Source organism: Carassius carassius, chromosome 31 (genome assembly GCF_963082965.1).
Source record: "Carassius carassius chromosome 31, fCarCar2.1, whole genome shotgun sequence".
Taxonomy (NCBI): Eukaryota; Metazoa; Chordata; class Actinopteri; order Cypriniformes; family Cyprinidae; genus Carassius; species Carassius carassius.
The window spans coordinates 16,204,200-16,226,877 of NC_081785.1; the positions used below are offsets into that span (position 1 = coordinate 16,204,200).

At 35.3% G+C, this 22,678-nt stretch overlaps 1 protein-coding gene across 1 annotated transcript; it reads left to right on the plus strand.

The window, feature by feature from the left end:
• Nucleotides 1-2,524: 2,524 nt before the first annotated feature.
• LOC132111654 (sorting nexin-9-like) lies at nucleotides 2,525-22,102 on the plus strand. The gene is made up of 18 exons (XM_059519159.1): nucleotides 2,525-2,851; nucleotides 7,955-8,041; nucleotides 11,199-11,273; nucleotides 11,966-12,064; nucleotides 16,637-16,709; nucleotides 18,415-18,559; nucleotides 18,647-18,734; nucleotides 18,861-18,986; nucleotides 19,071-19,188; nucleotides 19,323-19,453; nucleotides 19,712-19,815; nucleotides 20,151-20,254; nucleotides 20,399-20,476; nucleotides 20,618-20,694; nucleotides 20,936-21,025; nucleotides 21,167-21,281; nucleotides 21,397-21,488; nucleotides 21,588-22,102. The coding sequence occupies exons 1-18, from the start codon at nucleotides 2,840-2,842 to the stop codon at nucleotides 21,633-21,635; spliced, it is 1,662 nt and encodes a 553-aa protein (XP_059375142.1). The 5' UTR covers nucleotides 2,525-2,839; the 3' UTR covers nucleotides 21,636-22,102.
• Nucleotides 22,103-22,678: the final 576 nt, after the last annotated feature.

A 22,678-nucleotide genomic window follows, 5' to 3' on the forward strand; every position in this document is an offset into this window, starting at 1 on the left:
TTGATGGTGAAATTGTGATGAAACAATGGGTTTGCTGAAACCACAAGCAGTTCTGTCTTGGCAAGGTTGAGTTGAAGGTGATGGTCCATCATCCAGCAAGAAATGTCTGTTAGACAAGCTGAGATGCGAATAGCTACCGTCAGATCATCAGGATGGAATGACAGGTAGAGTTACGTGTCATCAGCATAGCAGTGGTATGAAAATGTTTCTGAATGACAGAACCTAATGATGCCATGTAGACAGAGAAGAGAAGTGGTCCCTGAGGCACTCCAGTAGTTAGATGTTGTGACTTGGACACCTCACCTCTCCAAGATACTTTGAAGGACCTATCTGATAGGTAAGACTCAAACACCTGAAGTGTGGTTCCTGAGATGCCCTTTGCCAGTAGGGTTGATAGGAGGATCTGGTGATTAACCGTGTCAAAAGCAGCAGACAGATCAAGCAGGATAAGTACTGAAGATTTGGATTCCGCTCTTGCCAATCTAAGTGCTTCAACAACTGAGAGCAAGGCAGTCTCAATATAGCAATTGAAATAACATTTGAACAAGTACATTAAAACATACGCATACATAAAAACATATATATATGATATGATATGATATGATATGATATGATATGATATGATATAGTGAAGGTTATGCAACACGATTATTTCTGTATTTATTCAACTACTAAATTGAATAACTGAATTCAACATTATCCACAGTAATGTGAATTGTTTGGCTTGGTGTGAACCTCTCTCTCTCTCTTTCTGAAATGTGTTTGTCAGATGAAAATTTTAAATTTGAACAACTTTGAAATACAACTCTTTTGTCTTAGTTCGTTTTCAAAAGCTACCATTTTATGTATCCTAATAAACACAACTGAATTATATTTTCACTCTTCTTGTATAATTTGACAAATTTGCAGTTTAATTACTTTGATTTCCCTTTATTTTCATCACACATCTCATTCATATTTATATTTACAAGCTAATATTTAATCTCCAGCCCTTTCTGACACTATTCCCCTTTATTAAAAAAACATATTTTATAAACTTAGATTTTACATCAGTCCTATTTTATTACTATTATTATTTTAATAATTATTGAAATTATTATAAATCTTTGTAATATATATATATATATATATATATAATATATAAATATTATTATTATTTTATTCAAGCCGCCTATTATCATTCTATTATCATCATCATTGGACATTTATCTCTTAAATTTGAACCATGAAACAAATAAAATCCATATTATTATGAAAATTGCAACCAATTGTGAAGCCATGATTGACAGAAAGGATAAATAAAAACAAAATTTGCTTTTTAACTCGATTTAAGCCTTAAATTCAGGTGATTCAGTTAATAGTTTTCAATGTGAGTGATATTTCATCATCTTTTTTTGTAAAAGTTACACACTGAGAATACACATTAACCCCAAGAGTAACAAACAAAGATCACAGGATGCAAAGGGTGTATCATATTAGCAGCAGCCCAGATGTCCTGGAAGATCTTCCAGTACCTGCGTCTATCTCTCATTGACTCTCATCTCCCCTCAGTCATCTGTATTCCCACACAAGAGAGCGTCTCTGTTTGGTTGTTCTCCCTTCTGTCTCTCCTCAGGCTGATGTGGAGGACAGTGAACAAAAGTGGAACAAAATCAGTACTGAGCAGCTGCTGGCATCCTGACCCCAGTCCCAACCAACCCCTCTGTTTCCCACTCCTTCACTCAGACACACACACACACACACACACAAAACCTTGAAAATGACCACATAACCTTCAACAAACTGGGAATCTCCCTAGGCAACTGAGGGAGTTCTGCTCCGGTGGGACTGTAATCATCAGTGTCATGAGCTTACAAGCACACACATTCACCTACTTCAAGTCTTTCAAATGTGCTTGTATTGTCTGCTCTCAACTTTAAATGAATAGATAGATAGATAGATAGATAGATAGATAGATAGATAGATAGATAGATAGATAGATAGATAGATAGATAGATAGATAGATAGATAGATAGATAAATAAATATAACATCTTAAAGACATTTTCTAAATGTCTATTTAAGGTCTGACAGAAAATAGCTTAAAGAAATTCAATGGCATACGTGATTGATAAAGCACTGAATGAAAAACGCTTGGAAATGTGACTTAACCTTTAAAGACCAGTAGATGGCAATCTTACCTCACTATGGGTGTTCACATATTTGTTGCTGCTTATATTTTCTAATCTATTTTTTTCTCACCACCATACCAGTATGGAGTGGCAGTGGCAGTTCAGTCTTTCCCTGAAGAAGCCATTGCCTCAACAAACCTGCTCTGACACGCCCCAGCACTGTCACAAACAACGTTTCACTGCTACATAAAAAACATAAAGGCTTTTAAATAAACTGCTTGTGTTAAATTAAATAGCTTTATAACTAATACAAATAATAATAATCATCATTTTGATGTCTAATACGGTTTATAAATGTAAATAAATGCTGAAATCTGGTGTTTCTTTGCATAATGTCTCTGTTGTTTACTTGAACTTTACTGGGCCGGGCGGTGTGTGAGTTGCAGGAAGAGCTGCTCCAAGTCCCACGTTTTGAGGCCAATGTGCTGAAGTTTTCCGGGTCTGAGTTAGGGAAAGAGGACGAAACGTCTACACTTTTAACCCCCATTTCTCGTTATATGGGTCAAATAACTGGATTTTATCGAGCTATGCTTGGCTAATCGAGAGCGGTCACTGCTGTATAACACAAACAAACCCGTAACTTCTTTTAGGGACAGAAGGTTTGTTTTTACTACGTTTTGTTTATTTTAAGAGTTCATCTCGCATGTTGGTGATTAAATTGACATCATTATGGCAGTGAAGGTAAGTTTTGGCATAACACTGGGATAAACACTGCTAATGAAATGACTGTGGCGCATTTGTCTCATACGAACTGTTGCATCGCTGACGTTGTACACAAAGTTCATCAGTGTTACTTTAGTAATAGACTGTATTTTTAAGGAAACATTACCAAACCGATGGTAGTATTTCATACCACCGATGAAATAGGTTCTATTGCAACAAGGGTTGTATTTCTATGAAACGGATTTTTACAAAATGTGTAATAGTTTAACAAGAGATTAGTTACTGTGACTTTATTTGAACTGTACACTGTTGTAGTACACTGTTTTAAAATCCAGTACCGATGCCCTGTTCGTAGACGAATTCTATTGAGTCGGCTCTTATCAATGAATCATTTGAACCGATTATACAATTTATTCAATGACTGACCGGTTCTCGGGTTTGGAGTCCAATCCCTCGAATCGAAATTGGAGTGGCAAGTGGCAAGTTTATGAACACAAAATAACATTTTAATAAACGTGCACACATTTTTCAGGCAACAGTAAATACATTATAGTATGCCTATCATTTAATGTAAATCCAAATTATATTTAGGTTCTAAATAAACTATGCGAAATAAATTATGCTCTGAATCGTGCTGCAACAAACTGAACTGAGAACTATGACACGAATCCAGAATTAATTTAGTAAGTGGTCGGCATATGTGCACATTTGGGGACTTAATCATGCATGCATTCATTCATTTATTTGTATAGCATGTAAAGGGGAATCTCAGTAAATTAGAATGTCGTGGAAAAGTTCGTTTACTTCAGTAATTCAACTCAAATTGTGAAGACAATCACTAGCCGGGTTTCCTACCAAAGTTGTGAATTTAACTTATGTGCAAAATTAGAATATATATTGCACAAAAATTTACAAAAAAAATGTTGGTCTTATAAAGTATTCTAATTTGTTGAGATACACAATCTACACACGGAATACAGGAGTTTCATAATGTGAGTTGAATTACTGAAATACAAATGAACTTTTCCATGACATTTTATTGAGATGCACCTGTGTACAACACCAGGGAGTCACGTTAAGTGGATTATGTCACGCTGTACACGAATTGCTGAAAGTGATTTTTTTTCTTCTTCTTCCTTTCTTTCTTTCTTTTCATGAAGTGGTACATTTTCAAAACTCTTATACAAGTTTCCAAACTGAACACACAGCTAGTGGTTGTTTGGTTGATTTGCTATTCTCCTTTTTGTGGTGTATACAGTCGTGGCCAAAAGTTTTGAGAATTACATAAATATTGGAAATTGGAAAAGTTTCTGCTTAAGTTTTTATAATAGCAATTTGCATATACTCCAGAATGTTATGAAGAGTGATCAGATGAATTGCATAGTCCTGCTTTGCCATGAAAATTAACTTAATCCCAAAAAAACCTTTCCACTGCATTTCATTGCTGTCATTAAAGGACCTGCTGAGATCATTTCAGTAATCGTCTTGTTAACTCAGGTGAGAATGTTGACGAGCACAAGGCTGGAGATCATTGTGTCAGGCTGATTGGGTTAGAATGGCAGACTTGACATGTTAAAAGGATTGTGATGCTTGAAATCATTGTTCTTCCATTGTTAACCATGGTGACCTGCAAAGAAACGCGTGCAGCCATCATTGCGTTGCATAAAAATGGCTTCACAGGCAAGGATATTGTGGCTACTAAGATTGCACCTAAATCAACAATTTATAGGATCATGAAGAACTTCAAGGAAAGAGGTTCAATTCTTGTAAAGAAGGCTTCAGGGCGTCCAAGAAAGTCCAGCAAGCGCCAGGATTGTCTCCTAAAGAGGATTCAGCTGCTGGATCGGAGCGCCACCAGTGCAGAGCTTGCTCCGGAATGGCAGCAGGCAGGTGTGAGCGCATCTGCACGCACAGTGAGGCGAAGACTTTTGGAAGATGGCCTGGTGTCAAGAAGGGCAGCAAAGAAGCCACTTCTCTCCAAAAAAAACATTAGGGACAGATTGATCTTCTGCAGAAAGTATAGTGAATGGACTGCTGAGGACTGGGGCAAAGTCATATTCTCCGATGAAGCCCCTTTCCGATTGTTTGGGGCATCTGGAAAAAGGCTTGTCCGGAGAAGAAAAGGTGAGCGCTACCATCAGTCCTGTGTCATGCCGACAGTAAAGCATCCTGACACCATTCATGTGTGGGGTTGTTTCTCATCCAAGGGAGTGGGCTCACTCACAATTCTGCCCAAAAACACAGCCATGAATAAAGAATGGTACCAAAACACCCTCCAACAGCAACTTCTTCCAACAATCCAACAACAGTTTGGTGAAGAACAATGCATTTTCCAGCACGATGGAGCACCGTGCCATAAGGCAAAAGTAATAACTAAGTGGCTCGGGGACCAGAATGTTGAAATTTTGGGTCCATGGCCTGGAAACTCCCCAGATCTTAATCCCATTGAGAACTTGTGGTCAATCCTCAAGAAGCGGGTGGACAAACAAAAACCCATTAATTCTGACAAACTCCAAGAAGTGATTATGAAAGAATGGGTTGCTATCAGTCAGGATTTGGCCCAGAAGTTGATTGAGAGCATGCCCAGTCGAATTGCAGAGGTCCTGAAAAAGAAGGGCCAACACTGCAAATACTGACTCTTTGCATAAATGTCGTGTAATTGTTGATTAAAAGCCTTTGAAACTTATGAAGTGCTTGTAATTTCAGTACATCACAGAAACAACTGAAACAAAGATCTAAAAGCAGTTTAGCAGCAAACTTTTTGAAAACTAATATTTATGTAATTCTCAAAACTTTTGGCCACGACTGTACACAGTAAAAACATGAGATTATTGTTACACGTAAGAAGAGCATGTTTGTAATGTAAATTATACTTTAACCATTTTGAAATGAGTATACTTGCATTAATTCATTGAGCATTTCCATTTCAATGTTTACTACTGTGATGCATAGCTTGCTGTTTTTCTTTATAAAATGGTTTGAACTGATAGGATACTGTAGGTGACCTTTTCAGATTGAGGTTAATTAGAGTAATTTAGTCTCTGTTTATCACTAAGTATAGTTTAAAAATACTTTACAGACTCTATTTGACACATCAATTTCATGATGTCCGTATGTTTCATGCCCACCTCCTTGCCATTTCTGAGGGGCTCTTGTGCACAAGTCATTGATTGGTACCTCTTGCTTACAATATTACCTGCTCTGTGTCGACATTGCAAATCGAAAGACACATTTTGAAAGTATATTGTAAACACGCAGTGGTTAGCTTATGAGATAAATTGTCTTTATTGTAACAAATATTCATTGATCATTTTGATACTTTAGAAAAACACACACACAAGAATGATTTGACAATAACTATAAAGATCAGTTAGATTAAATGATTAAAATAGTTAAATTGGTTACTTTTATTTAAAAAAAAAATTAGATGCAAATGAAAAGTTGTGCTAAGTTTATTAAGGCTGTTACTTAAAGATTGTGTATATTGCTATTATCTGTTGGGAATTAGTAAATATATTACTGAACTATAAAAGAGTTTTGACAAATCACTTACACTTACTTAAAATATCAAAAACTTGCAATGTCTAAACCTAATGAGCTACATTAGTAGCATCTGTAAATTATACTTTACTGTAAACTGTACTGTATATATATATTAGTAGCATATATATATACAGTACAGACCAGAAGTTTGGAAACATTACTATTTTTAATGTTTTTGAAAGAAGCTTCTTCTGCTCATCAAGCCTGCATTTATTTGATCAAAAATACAGAAAAAACAGTAATATTGTGAAATATTATTACAACTTAAAATAATAATTTTCTATTTGAATATACTTTAAAAAAAATAATTTATTCCTGTGATGCAAAGCTGAATTTTCAGCATCATTACTCCAGTCTTCAGTGTCACATGTAACATCCAGTCTATCACATGATCATTTAGAAATCATTCTAATATTCTGATTTATTATGAGTGTTGGAAACAGTTCTGCTGTCTAATATATTTGATGAATAAAAGGTTAAAAAGAACTGCATTTATTCAAAAAAAAAATTCTAATAATATATATTCTAATAATATATTTTCTTTGCTATCACTTTTTATCAATTTAACACATCCTTGATGAATAAAAGTATTGATTTTATTAAAAAAAAAAAAAGAAAGAAAAAAAATTACTGACCCCAAATTACTGACCAGTAGTGTACAACCCGAATTCCGGAAAAGTTGGGACGTTTTTTTAAATTTTAATAAAATGAAAACTAAAAGACTTTCAAATCACATGAGCCAATATTTTATTCACAATAGAACATAGATAACATAGCAAATGTTTAAACTGAGAAAGTTACACATTAGTAGCATCCGTGGGCATTATATGCAGGTTCTGAGTCATCTGGGTACAAATATATGCAAACAGTCGACTCAAAACCTGCCACAAAATGCTGTAGGTAGGCACCTCGTGTCACAAAAAGACAAGCTTTCTGAGACGCCTGTGTCAACCTTGTTGCTGTGAACAGGAACATGGTGCATCCTGTCAGAAACAGAACCCAAGGGAACATGTCATCCAGTGTACAGTGATTTGTCAGCATTATCATTTAAGTAAGCACATCCTTTTGATATGGATAAACACTCAGCGCACTAAATATGAAAGCTGTGCTTGGTTAGAGGTGGTTTGGCACAGGAAACCAGTTCTAATGTTTTGGTTTACATGTTGACTGTGTTGTGTGATGGTCAGTCATGCAGATGAGCCCTCATATGTGGAAATGAGGCTATAAAATCTTCCAGCATGTAGTAAGATAGATCTTTTTAGGCGAAAAGGTGACATTGCTGTCGAAAAAAAAAAGTGTTTCATCATAATATTCTCATTTGGGATCTGTGTGCATTCATTAGAAAAAATGGAAATGTATTTATATTATTCTTGGAGCTGATGAGGAATCACCTACAAGCTTAGCTTTATGTTTTTAATGTGATATATTGTTACAGGTGTAACATCTAAATACATATTTAGATTGAAGTGTTTTAGTCATTTTCAGTAACAAAAAACAGAGGTGAAAGTTTTATCCATGCCATACTGAAATATTCATGCAGTTATTGTTCTGTGTTACCCATGTGTTTGCTGTGTTCAGGCTCAGGTATTATATGACTTCACTGCTGAGCCTGGCAACAATGAACTGACTGTTAAAGAAGGTGAAATACTCACGGTCACTAACCAGGTGAGGATATACTGAGTTTCAGCACAAATGTTTCAAGACAGGCACTTGGCTATAGACAAAGAAAACATTATATATGCACCGTTCAAAAGTTTGGTTTCAGTAAGTGTTTTCATTTGTAGTTTTTTTTTTTTTTTTAATTAACATATTTATTGAGCTATGGAGCTCTAACATGAGTAAAGAGTATTATGTCGTTATATTGTTGTTTATTGTGCAGAAAATCAGCATATTAGAATGATTTCTGGAGCATCATGTGGCGCTTAATTCAGCTAGGCCATCACAGAAACAAATGAGATTTTAAAGTATATTTAAAATTTAAAGTATCTTATAAAATTGTAAGTATTTTATGATATTACTGTTTTTATTCTATTTGTAATCTAATAAATGCAGCCTTAGTGAGCATAAGAGACTTCTTTCAAAATATTAAAGTCTTGTAGACCCCAAACTTTTTCATTTATATATATATATATATATATATATATATATATATATATATATATATATATATATATATATATATATATATATATATATATATACAGTACAGACCAGAAGTTTGGAAACATTACTATTTTTAATGTTTTTGAAAGAAGCTTCTTCTGCTCATCCAGCCTGCATTTATTTGATCAAAAATACAGAAAAAACTGTAATATTGTGAAATATTATCACAACTTAAAAAAATAATTTTCTATTTGAATATACTTTAAAAAAAATAATTTATTCCTGTGATGCAAAGCTGAATTTTCAGCATCATTACTCCAGCCTTCAGTGTCACATGTAACATCCAGTCTATCACATGATCATTTAGAAATCATTCTAATATTCTGATTTATTATGAGTGTTGGAAACAGTTCTGCTGTCTAATATATTTGATGAATAAAAGGTTAAAAAGAACTGCATTTATTAAAAAAAAAAATTCTAATAATATATATTCTAATAATATATTTTCTTTGCTATCACTTTTTATCAATTTAACACATCCTTGATGAATAAAAGTATTGATTTTATTAAAAAAAAAAAAGAAAGAAAAAAAATTACTGACCCCAAATTACTGACCAGTAGTGTACAACCCGAATTCCGGAAAAGTTGGGACGTTTTTTAAATTTTAATAAAATGAAAACTAAAAGACTTTCAAATCACATGAGCCAATATTTTATTCACAATAGAACATAGATAACATAGCAAATGTTTAAACTGAGAAAGTTTACAATTTTATGCACAAAATGAGCTCATTTCAATTTTGATTTCTGCTACAGGTCTCAAAATAGTTGGGACGGGGCATGTTTACCATGGTGTAGCATCTCCTTTTCTTTTCAAAACAGTTTGAAGACGTCTGGGCATTGAGGCTATGAGTTGCTGGAGGAATTTGGTCCCATTCTTGCCTTACATAGATTTCCAGCTGCTGAAGAGTTCGTGGTCGTCTTTGACGTATTTTTCGTTTAATAATGCGCCAAATGTTCTCTATAGGTGAAAGATCTGGACTGCAGGCAGGCCAGGTTAGCACCCGGACTCTTCTACGACGAAGCCATGCTGTTGTTATAGCTGCAGTATGTGGTTTTGCATTGTCCTGCTGAAATAAACAAGGCTTTCCCTGAAATAGACGTTGTTTGGAGGGAAGCATATGTTGCTCTAAAACCTTTATATACCTTTCAGCATTCACAGAGCCTTCCAAAACATGCAAGCTGCCCATACCGTATGCACTTATGCACCCCCATACCATCAGAGATGCTGGCTTTTGAACTGAACGCTGATAACATGCTGGAAGGTCTCCCTCCTCTTTAGCCCGGAGGACACGGCGTCCGTGATTTCCAACAAGAATGTCAAATTTGGACTCGTCTGACCATAAAACACTATTCCACTTTGAAATAGTCCATTTTAAATGAGCCTTGGCCCACAGGACACGATGGTGCTTCTGGACCATGTTCACATATGGCTTCCTTTTTGCATGATAGAGCTTTAGTTGGCATCTGCTGATGGCACGGCGGATTGTGTTTACCGACAGTGGTTTCTGAAAGTATTCCTGGGCCCATTTAGTAATGTCATTGACACAATCATGCCGATGAGTGATGCAGTGTCGTCTGAGAGCCCGAAGACCACGGGCATCCAATAAAGGTCTCCGGCCTTGTCCCTTACGTACAGAGATTTCTCCAGTTTCTCTGAATCTTTTGATGATGTTATGCACTGTAGATGATGAGACTTGCAAAGCCTTTGCAATTTGACGTTGAGGAACATTGTTTTTAAAGTTTTCCACAATTTTTTTACGCAGTCTTTCACAGATTGGAGAGCCTCTGCCCATCTTTACTTCTGAGAGACTCTGCTTCTCTAAGACAAAGCTTTTATAGCTAATCATGTTACAGACCTGATATCAATTAACTTAATTAATCACTAGATGTTCTCCCAGCTGAATCTTTTCAAAACTGCTTGCTTTTTTAGCCATTTGTTGCCCCCGTGCCAACTTTTTTGAGACCTGTAGCAGGCATTAAATTTTAAATGAGCTAATTAAGTGGATAAAAGTGTAAAATTTCTCAGTTTAAACATTTGCTACGTTATCTATGTTCTATTGTGAATAAAATATTGGCTCATGTGATTTGAAATTCCTTTAGTTTTCATTTTATTAAAATTTAAAAAACGTCCCAACTTTTCCGGAATTCGGGTTGTATATTGTTATTACTAAATATTTATATTTTAAAAACATAGCTTCTTTTTTTTTTTTTTTTTTTTTTAACTTTATATTCATCAAAGTATCCTAAAAAAGTATCACGTTCTGAAAAAATATTAAGCAGCAGAACTGTTTCCAACTTTGATAATGAATCATCATATTAGAATGATTTCTAAAGGATCATGTGATAATGATCCTAAAATTTCAGCTTTGCATCACAGAAATAAATGATAATTTAAAGTATAATAAATTTAAAAACAATTATTTTAAATTGTAGTAATATATCACAATATAAATTTTTTTTTCTGTACTTTTGATCAAATAAATGCAGGCTTGATGAGCAGAAGAAACTTCTTTCAAAAACATTAAAAATAGTAATGTTTCCAAACTTTTGGTCTGTACTGTGTGTATATATATATATATATGCTAAAATTATATATTTACTGTTGAACTGTCAATGTGATGTATAATATCTTCCCTCTATTGCTTTGTTTTTTGTAGAATGTAGGCGGTGGCTGGGTAGAGGCTCGGAATTCCAGAGGAACTGTAGGCCTGGTGCCCGAGGACTACATTGAGGTAAAAACCCTCCTAATCATCAGCTTTGTTTTCGATTTCACTTCTGTATACAGAGCATGGGATGAAATTATAAAATTGTGTGGGATTATTTTTAGTACTCTAGAGTGGGGAAGGACAAAATGAAAGCAAACTTTTCTCTACTGTCTATCTAGACCATGTCAGTGTTCAGAGTGTTATTCCATTTGCTGAGCTGATTTACTAAAACCAGTGTTTTTCAGATTTTCTTGTTTTTCCAGTAGTATCACATAATTTAAATCAAGAGAAATCATTGAATGTGTGTGTGTTTTCTGAGCTGTAGTATAATAAGAAGATATAAAAATAAAAAATGTTACTTATTAAAGTTTTAATTACGTATTTAGCACACTTTTATTACGGATGCAGAATATTCCCACATGTTCTGTGCAGTATGTCTATCTTTGTACCCTAATTACCAAGATGTGTAACATATTCCCAGTGTGGCCTTCCTGTAGATATACAGTCAGCATGCCTCAGGCGTAATGACATTTCAATTTTTTATTTTGTTTTTTTGTTAATGATTCATATGGAGGGAAAGTTTGAGTTATGTACAGTATGGACTGTAAAAAGCACAGACAGGATCTGACATAAAATACATAATTTCAGAGTTACATTTTTTTACATACCAGGCTGCTTTTTTCATTAATATTTTTATTTATATATTTTTATGTTGGAAGATCAACCCTGGTTCCACACAAGCATCAAGTGACACGCAAGCCACACAGTTCATTGATGCACACAATCAAGGTTACAACAGCAGTTCAGCAAACTCTCAGGTAATACAACCATCTGTTTTACTCTTTGTTCATAGCCCCATTTGTAGACGTTGTGGTGAGCATGTGCTGCATGAAGTTCTAGCTCAGATGTTTGAAATGTTGCAATATGAGTATCTGCTTGTTCCACACTTCTTCATATGAAATGTAAAGCAGGTCTCAGTAAAAATAAGTACCCACAACCGAGAAAAAACACACTATTCAAATATTAGTTTTGGTTCCTCATTTTCTCAGCCAACTTTTACTAGAAATCCAGACTCATTTCATGAGAATTCTAGTGAGCATAAGATGCACAAAGGCCCTATGTGTCATCTGCATTTGAAATCCATTTCCTGTGAAAGCATTAGAATGAAAGTAAATGGGCTTCATTATGGTTCAGGACATTAGGCATGAGGACCCGTCTCTCCCTCTCTCTTTCTGTCTCTTGTACTCTCTACACCCTCTTTCTCTTAGAAGGTTTGTCAGATGTCTACACTTTGTGTTGTGCAAAGCGTCATTGTTCATGCAATAATATTTAAATGTGTAGCAGTGTGCAGATAGATGAAAAGTGAAATGAAACCATTAATCCATTAAACTTGGATCAGGCTTATCTTTTAAGGAGAGAATAATATTTTAAGAAGAATACAATCAGGACAATGCGTAACGATTATTTTTTTTTTTTTTTACCAATTAAATATATGCTATCAGTCAGAATTTGAACACATTTGTAAGTTCCTCATGCTCTTAACAGCCATGATATTTCCATTCTTCCATTTGTGTTATTTCAAAGTTTTGTATTATTATAAAAAGTGTATAGTAATATTTATAAAAAATAATTGTGTGTCTAAACTAGACTTGTACAGGTCATGGAATCAGTAATTTTATTTTATTATTATTATTTGTGGTTCTTGTGTGATTATACTAAGGATATGCTGGTATCAAATTTTCATGTTGTGATTAATTGCTCATGCTTTTTATCGCGGTATACGGTATTATCATGATATTGAAATTTAGTTTCAGAAACGTGGCCATATTACAGTATAATAGGTTTAATAACTTGTTCCCTTTCAGTCGGTCACTCTCGATGCCACGTCGGTAACCGACGAATATGGGATATCGCTTCGATAGACCAATCTACTTCGAATGTAAACTAAACGAGCCAATGCACATTGGCATGCAATTATCTTTACGCTGTTATACATTACGCAATTATACATTACGCTGATCACTGCGTGAGTATAAGAAGGCAGCAGGTGCAATGCATTCCAGCTTTTCGCTTCTTAGCCGAGTGTTAGTATCGCTCTGCTCAACTTTGTCTGGGAGTCCCGTTGCTACGGCCGCGGCCGCTACTTCCAGCAGTAGCACAGGTGGTTTGAGGGTCACAGTGGTGGCAAACCCCGCAGGGAACCAACCCTCTAGGGACCACCACTCCTCTTGGACCTCTGATCCAGTGGAGCAACCCACGGAACGCGCTGGGCCCTCTTCAAGGAGCGTACCAGCGATATCCAGTGGGACTCCCCCGACCAGATGTCGATCTCAGCATCGGAGGGAGAGCTGTCGGATGATGATTCGGCTGCGCTACCGCGCTCTGGGACGGTGGCAAAGCCTGAGTCGGATCCCGAAGTGGCAGCTATGCTTTCCCGGGCCGCCGAGAGGGTAGGGCTCGAGTGGAATCCCCCACCACGTCCCGAACCCTCGCGGGTGGATGATTGGTTTCTCGGGGGGCGTGCGCTGGTTCTTAGCGCCCCACCTCAGTGCCTTTCTTTCCAGAAGTGCATGACGAGCTCACCAAGTCGTGGACTGCACCTTTTACTGCCAGAAACCGGCCCGTGGGCTCCTCCTCCCTCACCACCCTCGATGGCGGTGCAGCGAAGGGGTATTCAGGAATTCCGTCGGTGGAGCCGGCGGTAGCGATGCAATTGTGTCCTAATCCATCCATGTTATTAAATATTGGAATGCCTAGGATTGATGAATGTTCAGAAGAATTTTTCATTGGCAGTTTATTTTAACTAATGAATTAACTAATGTTAACTAATGAAGCCCTAATGTGAAGTGTGAACAAACAATAAAGAATCAAAACACTTTCAAACAATATCTAGGGCATGTTGTAGTCCAGATTAAATTTGAAAATATTATGTCTAAATATTTAAGTACAGTGGGGATCGAAAGTTTGGGCACCCCAGGTAAATATTTTTATTAATGTGCATAAAGACGCCAAGAAAAGATGGAAAAATCTCCAAAAGGCATCAAAAGATAGATTAGACATCCTTATAATAAGTCAAAAAAAGTTAGATTTTATTTCCATCATTTACACTTTCAAAATAACAGAAAACAAAAAAATGGTGTCTGCAAAAGTTTGGGCACCCTGCAGAGTTAATACCTTGTACTGCCCCCTTTGGCAAGCTAGGACCTGACAGTGTCATGGATTGTTCTCAATCATCGTCTGGATAGACCAGGTGATGTCAGGTCGAGAGTACAGGAACATTTGCAAGAAAACTGAGCGAATGGTACAAGTGGTGAAAAGATGTATCTAATGACTTAACATTTTCATCAGCCTTCAGTGACATTTAGAGTGATCCACAACACCAAAGTACTAATAACGTTAAACACATGAGTAATGTTGTGCTCAGGGAAAATTGTTATAGACGGTTTTAATTGGTGTGGCTAGGAAGCGAGACAAATGGTTTTGCGTGGCTGGGAGCTAGTCTTTAGCAGCATCAAGGTCATGTCTATTGATGGAATTGGCTGTTAGTCTTAGACTAATGGACAGAGACAGACTCAAGGGCCTTTTAGTTCTTAAAACACATCCAGGCCTTTTGTGTCAGATTTGAGAGAACTATATTTTATACCATATATTCAATTGATTTGTGACCATCAGCCATTTAAGAATAGAAACTCATCAATTATTGTCACTGACTTTTTCATTTTTAGTAAACATATTAATGTTTTTTCAAAATGTTTCTACGATTTGAGAATCTCAATTAAATAAGGTTATTGGTACTACTTTTTATGATGCGATTCATGGTTTGTGAAGTAACCTCTAGTATGGCAGGTCTATTCTCATTATTGCGGTTTTACACTCCCTAATAAAAAAGTAATCTATTTAAAATTTATTTAAAATGGCGGTAGCACTTTTAGCTTAGTTTAGCTTAGCATAGATCATTGAATCTAATCAGACCATTAAGACTGCAGCACCTGAAAATAGTGGACTATTTTTCAGCCGCTGCGTAATATCACTGCACCTGCTGCACCTGCGGTACTGCAGCAAAGTTTTAGTCTTAGTACACGATGTAACTACAGAAGAGTAAAAATATAGAAAGTCTTTCGTCATTTTTGAGCGAGATGCTAATGGTCTAATCAAATTCAATTATCTATGCTAAGCTAAGCTAAAAGTGCTACTGCCAAACCCAGAGATCGGCTGAATGGATTTGAAAACCAGGGTGTTGGAAAATTAGCCTTTTTTTTTTTTTTTCAAATAAAAGTTTTTTTTGGAATACTACTTGTGCACAATACACATTTCTTAATATTATGCCTAAAGTGTGTTTTAATATCATTATTGATGAGGATTGTATGATCTTTGAATAATATTGGTCTTTAAATGCAAAATATTTAAAGTGTACCTGAAGTATACTTCCAATAGTTCCACTTTAGCACAATTAGATATACTTCAAGTATATCTTTAGTTGGAACTTAGCACTACTTCCGCACAATTTATGTAGATTAATTAGTTGTTCCAATTAAGCAGACTTTAGGTACACCAGTTTAATGTACTAAAAGTAAAATCGTAGGATATTTTTAATAAGAACATTAATATGTAAATGAATTTGCAGTATACTTAGCATGAAATAAATGTATTTCAAATACATTTTAGTATTTTTTTCACTAGGGCTGTGAAAAAAAAAAACAATTGTTCCATATCCTGTGCTTATACTGAGTGTATGAATATTAAAATCATGTACAATAAAAAAGCAAGAACTAATAATTGTCGTGCTTTAAGCAGATGAAAAATGAAAGTGGAATATGCGTTATTAGTAACAGTTGTTGCAGTGACTAATTAAGGAGCATCTCGAAAATATCTTTAGTTTACAGGAATATCTAAGTACTGAAATATCACTGCTGCATTGGTTTTAGGTGACATTGTCCAAATCTGTTTTGTATGTTATATTTCAGATATGGTGTCAGGGGATGTATGGAGACACAAGCAAATATTATGTGAGAATTTGAATATGAGCAAGGCATCTTTATTTTGGCCATATGGCCAACCCAGCAATGGTGATTCTCTGTAATATAGTTGTGATATATGAATGATATTGATGGAGCCTAAAAAAGGATGTGGGTGGAAGGCAAAACCATATGTTCCTTAAATTGTAATGAATTTGGTTATTCATCATTTGAGCAGACATGAACAGTTCCAGCACAGGTATCGGTAGGAGATTGGTGTGGGAAAGAGTTGATAGAATCCAGACTCAAAGTAAAAACTATATAATTTAGGCAACTTCACTACCTACAGAATGGCAAATCAAATGTATTAAGGGTCAGAATGGATGTAGATGTGTTTAAAAGAATGATTTAATGTTGGATTTTATGTGTCTGTAGGCAATTAATGTGAATGAGCCTTGGACTGCAAACAACTGGAACCACGCTGAACAGGAACCAGCAGGCAATAATGGTAAGTGGAGAACATTTACAGTACAACCTCCATGAACTGATTATCTGATTATCTGCCTATAGCTATCTATATTCCATTCAAAAGTTTGGGGTCAATAAGTGTTTTTAATCTAAAGAAAAGGGTGGTTTTAGGGGGGGCATGGTAAGTTTGCATCATCAGAGTGCCAGCTGTATTGTCGGTAACGACTTGATGCTGGAGAAGGTGGTGAAATGGATTGATACCATTGCTTTCTTGGTACTGTTGTGTTTGAAAAATTTGGTTTTGTTTCCAAAGCACCAACACATAACAGCACATGCGTCTATTTGTCACAAATGTTATGCAAAGGTTCAAAAGTATGCAGAAGTCAGTTTCTGCTGAAGGCAAGCGGAAATGTGGTTCTTAAATTCTCACTGCTTGCAGTTCACATTATCCAAACAAACCTGACGTCAAACGAACCCAGGTGTTTTTAATGCTGTAAAAGGGACTATTAAATACAAATATAGTTACAAAAATAAAAATCTGTTTCAAATAAATAAAATTCTAGACTTCAGTGACCCTGTAGACTAGAGGATAACCCTTATGGAGAACCTGTTGGATAAATGCAATTCTTCTGAACTTTTTATTCATAAAAGAATCCTGAAATTAAAAAGTGCTATAGTTTCCACAATAATATTGAGCAGAACAACTGTTTTCAACATTCATAATAATAAGACATTTTTTTGAACACTCAGCATATTAGAATGATTTGTAAGGGATCATGTAAACACTGAAGCCTGGTGTAATGGCTGCTTAAAATACAGATTTGTTATTTACAGGAATTTAAAATGCATTATAATAGAAAACGGTTAAATTTTAATAATATTGCACAATCTTTAATGGTAGCCATAAAACCAAGCTAAAGCTTAACCTTGTCCTGTGTTAAAGTGTATAATGAAGTATTTATAATTAGGGCACATATACATTCTGTAACAGAAGCAGCTCATCAGCCATGTTGCTGCTTTACTGTCTACAACATTACATCATGTTGTTTGTGAAGACTTCGAACTGTCTCTTTCAGCACACCATAGATAAAGTCATAAATAAGCCCTTTATGTACTTTAGCTAAGCAGGTACTGTATGTAGAAGTAAGTGGATAATTTCAGTGGTAAGGTTAGGTATAGGCATCTCTACAGTTGCCTTTGCTTGTTACACAGCAGGGTTGTTCTGAAACATGTTCGCCACAGCGAGAGTGGTACTGTATATACTGTACACGTTTGGTATATATACATTTGCATGTATACCATAAAGGTTTATTTGCACAAGGAAGCAGAACCTTTTCTGGCCCCTCCATTTGCTGTGAATACCCTTGTGAAAAAGTAGTACACTTTTAGCATACACATTTAAAAAATGATGTATTATGGAAATTATACACATCTTAATATGTAATTTCATGATAGCTTTTGTATCTTTTTTTTTTAAATATTAAAATGCACTGCTGAATCTTCTGAATCAGTATCTTGGAACGCAAAGGTTCTATAGTATGGCCTTCTTGTATAAGTAGGAAATATTAATTAATTTAAGTGGGAAAAAGGATGTTAGTTAGGGTAATACTTTTGAAAAATGTAAATGCATTTCTGTATGATGTGTAAAAATTGTGTGAGGATTTTGATATACACCGAAGTTTAGTTTTTCAGTCTGTTATTCTGTTACTCTCTGTGATGATGATTGTTGTGTCACATGACTGTAGGTTCTGTCTATTCCTTCGATGAGGAATGGGACGATGATTCCGATGATGGAAAGTCGACAGGCGGCTATGGAGGCTCACAGGTGGAAGAGGGCGGAACGATGCAGCGGGGCGGGGCTCACTCTACTATGAAATTATCCCTCAACAAGTAATGTTTTACTCTTGATAACTACCTATATTAATATTTTATTAATAAAAGAAACTTTACAAATGCCAATCTCATCTTTTTCCATAGGTTTCCAGGGTTCTCTAAGACTCCAAATCCAGAAGTGTATCTGCTTACCAAGCACATAGCTAAAGGAGATGAAAGACTGCCAATTTATGTAAGCTATTTGACTTCGTCATGTGATTCCAGTTATTCTGGATAAAAGAATAATCCACCAACCTTGGGTTTGTTTTAAGTGCTATAGTGAATGGATACATTAACAGGATGAATGTTTATTTTGCAGACGGGTGAGGTGGGTCCTGTATGGTTGTATCCACAAACTCAGTTAGATTGTGTAGTGGCTGATCCCAAAAAGGGGTCAAAAATGTACGGCCTGAAGAGCTACATTGAATACCAGGTCACACCTAATGTAAGTTCATTTGAAGCACTTACTTGAATAATATTGACTCACTGTAATTCTTTTGCTAACTAGTCAACGATTTTTTTTTTTCAGACTACAAACAGACCGGTCAATCACAGATACAAACACTTTGACTGGTTATATGAGAGGCTCGTGGAGAAGTTTGCCTGTGCTCTGCCAATCCCATGTCTACCTGACAAACAAGTTACAGGTGATTAAAGCAAAAAAGTAATCGTGGTTAGAAAAGCTTCTTGCACCACCTTGTCTTTTTGTTCTTTTCATAATCACAAAAAATACATGTTTGCCTGGTAAACTTCCTAGCATCTGTCTTCTGTTTCTCTTTAGGCCGATTTGAAGAGGAATTTATCAAAATGCGCATGGAACGCCTGCAGGGCTGGATGTCCCGCATGTGCCGGCATCCAGTGATCTCAAACAGTGACGTTTTCCAGCTCTTCCTTAACTACAGAGACGAGAAGGTGCATTTGTTAAAATATGTCTTTTAGTAATAGACATGTAGTTTAATATACTGGTGTAAATGCATAGTCAACGCATATATATATATAACAGTTGAAGAGCTCTTCTGTTGAGTATTGCCATCTGTTTGCTGATATTGAGAAACCATCCTTGAGAAGTGTTTTACATTGTAATATATTAACTTTGTCTAATGAATAGTTAAGTTCAGCATAGCAGTCCGGGAGTCTTGTAAGTTATGTTTAATTTGTTGTTTCTACTAGGAGTGGAAACTAGGGAAGCGGAGAGCAGAAAAAGATGAAACAGTGGGAGTGAAAATCTTCTTCAACATAGATCCAGATCTCCCAGAGTTAGATCCTGCTCAAGTGTGAGACTATTTTTAACTCCTTTGATTACTTTTTCAGTTAATTCAGTACATTTTTAATTCATATTTTTTAATTATATAAAATTGTTGTCTATTATTTATATAATATTTTTATATTAATAGTCATTTACAAAGTATGATGTTTGGGGTCAGTAAGATTTTTCTTTTTGAAAGTAATTCATACGTTTATTTAGCATTAAATTGGTCAAAAGTGTCAGTAAAGACTATTAGGCTGTATTAATTTAAATATATATATATATATATATATATAATATATTATGTTATATTATATTATATTATATTTAATAAAACAATTGTCTTATTTGATGTGATTGTAGGGAGCAGAAATTTGAAATGTACAGCCAGTTTACTAGATCCATGGACAACAGTGTTAAAGAACTACTGGCTGTTGGGCATCTTCACTGGAAGAGATGTACAGGCCGTGAGTTCACATAATTGATTTTCTCATTGCCACAGTAACTCTATGATTATCAAGTACAGTCAAATGTTCTGTGTAGATCCTTTCATTACTGTTACCATCTTGTGATTTGTCCATACTAAAAATCTTCTGCTTTTAAACCAACAGCATTACAAAAGGAGTATCGGCAGATTGGAAAAGCATTTCAGAACCTTTCATCAGTTTTCAACACTAGTGCATACAAAGGTAGGAAACTGGAGCTTTGTTCTTTAAAATGCCCCCATGTTCTCAGCTTAAATATTACATCTAAAAATATTTTGGATTACCTTATGATTATCTAATCATGTTTTATTGATGTGGGTTTTTTTTTTTGTACCTTATTTTAAGGGGAATCAACTTTGACAGAAGCATTGACTGCAACAGGAAAAACGTATGAGGAAATAGCAGAAATCGTTGCAGTACAGGTATCAGAAGTACAGTATTTCCTCAAATTAATACTTTAACAAACCGTTCAGTCCTTGAACTTCTACCAGTGCCATTCACTCATCATTAGCAAGTTTCCTCACATCCTGTGCGGCTATTTTCACAGTTTGATAGAATTGTAACCACAAGGCTACCCAGTGATAGCAACATCCATGATTGCTGTTTTTAGCACTGTCCGCAAGTTTAAGCTTTTGTTTCAATAAGATAAACTTTGTCTCTCAGCCAAAAAAAGATCTACACTTCCTGATGGAAACAAACCTTGAGTACAAGGGACTACTGGGCTGCTTCCCTGACACAATAACAGTTCACAAGGTATAAACCGTTCACCTTTTGCCTTTCTATATTTAGTGTTTTACAGTTTTGTTTCATTTAAATGAAAAATTAATGTGTATATGTGCATATATAGAGAGAGAGATTTTTTTTAAATAGTATTTAAGCATTTTTTCCCCTCAGGCTGCCATTGATAAAGTAAAAGAGGCTGATCATTTGGTGGTGATGAATAAGATTAGCCAACAAGATAAACTCATCATGGAAAAGAACCTCAGCACCATGTCTTACGCATTGCAAGGTATATTAGTAAAGTGTGAAAGACTTGTCACAGTGGTCTTTTATACATGCACCGGTGTGATTAATTGTAGTGTTTGTCACACGTGTAATCTTAGACTTGCCATCTGTTTCTCTAGCGGAGATGAATCACTTCCATAGCAACCGTATCTATGACTACAACAGACTCATGCAGTTCTACCTGGAGGAACAGGTGAAATTCTATGAAACGGTGAGTGATGGGATACCAGTTTGTACGGACACCATAAACATTGCATACGTAATGCGACATAGTATGTATGTAACATTCTTGTGTGTTCCCATTGTATAGATTGCTGAAAAGCTGAAGAAAGCACTTGGACAGTATACCACAATGTGAGGATTCTGTGGAGTTTTAAAAAAGGATGCTGCTTTTGCTTTTTTTTTTTTTTTTTTTTACGTTAATACACAACTAACCATATTGTTTCCATAAAATTCTGTATTGCTGCATTGTGTCATCTATAAAATATAGGTTATAAGGGAACAAACTATATTTGATGTGCATATCATCATTTACCAAATATTTTGTTCACAGAAAAAGGTGAAATACAAATCTTAATTGTTATTTAAGCTAATGTAACACTCCCCGACGTAAAAAAAAAAAATATAGTTCGTACAAAAATTTAAATTTGGTAAAAAATCTGCTCACTCTCAGGCCATCCAAGATATAGGTGAGTTTGTTTCTTCATCAGAACAAATTTGGAGAAATGTAGCATTAAAGTATATCACTTGCTTTAACTTCACAAGACATTAATTGATGAACTGGAGTGATGTGGATACTGAATTATCAGCTGTTTGGAGTCTTATTCTGTGATAAAATGCTACATTTCTAAACGTTTTTGCTTTAAGAAATAAACTAATCTACCTTACATCTTGGATGGCCTGACGGTGAGTACATTTTCAGTATTTTTTTCTTTATGAGTAAACTACTCCTTTAAGACAATTCATTTTCTTTATGTAAATTGAGGTCTCTCAGGGTCATGTTCACTTAGACTGGGCCATCTAAACCAAATGAGTTTATTAACATCTTAAATTGTCTGACATGGTTTTATTTTCTTGTGGTATGTGAAATTAAATATGACAGATGTTTAGTGGTATGTATTGGATAAAATAAAACCTGAGGTAAAATTTTCTATGCAAAACAAAACTAAAAAAAGTCTCATTGTCACACTCAGTGTATAAAATGTGTTTTTAACTAGCCATCCAGTGTGTAATAAATCTTTCTTTATACCTTTCCAAGTCTGTGAGGAGAGTTGTGATGGCCATGAATGCTCTGCATTGTTTGACCTTGTGTCAAAATTGATTTTGCAGTTCTATTAAGAGCACAAAAATAACCTTTTTGAGAAAATGGTAAAATTATCCAGTATTTATGCTAGTTTAGGG

What these genes read in the sequence shown, in the direction of transcription:
- LOC132111654 (XM_059519159.1), top strand. An exon ending in AATACCAGGTCACACCTAAT is followed by an intron (nt 18,987 to 19,070) that starts GTAAGTTCATTT and finishes TTTTTTTTTCAG; the next exon opens with ACTACAAACAGACCGGTCAA. An exon ending in CAACACTAGTGCATACAAAG is followed by an intron (nt 20,477 to 20,617) that starts GTAGGAAACTGG and finishes CCTTATTTTAAG; the next exon opens with GGGAATCAACTTTGACAGAA.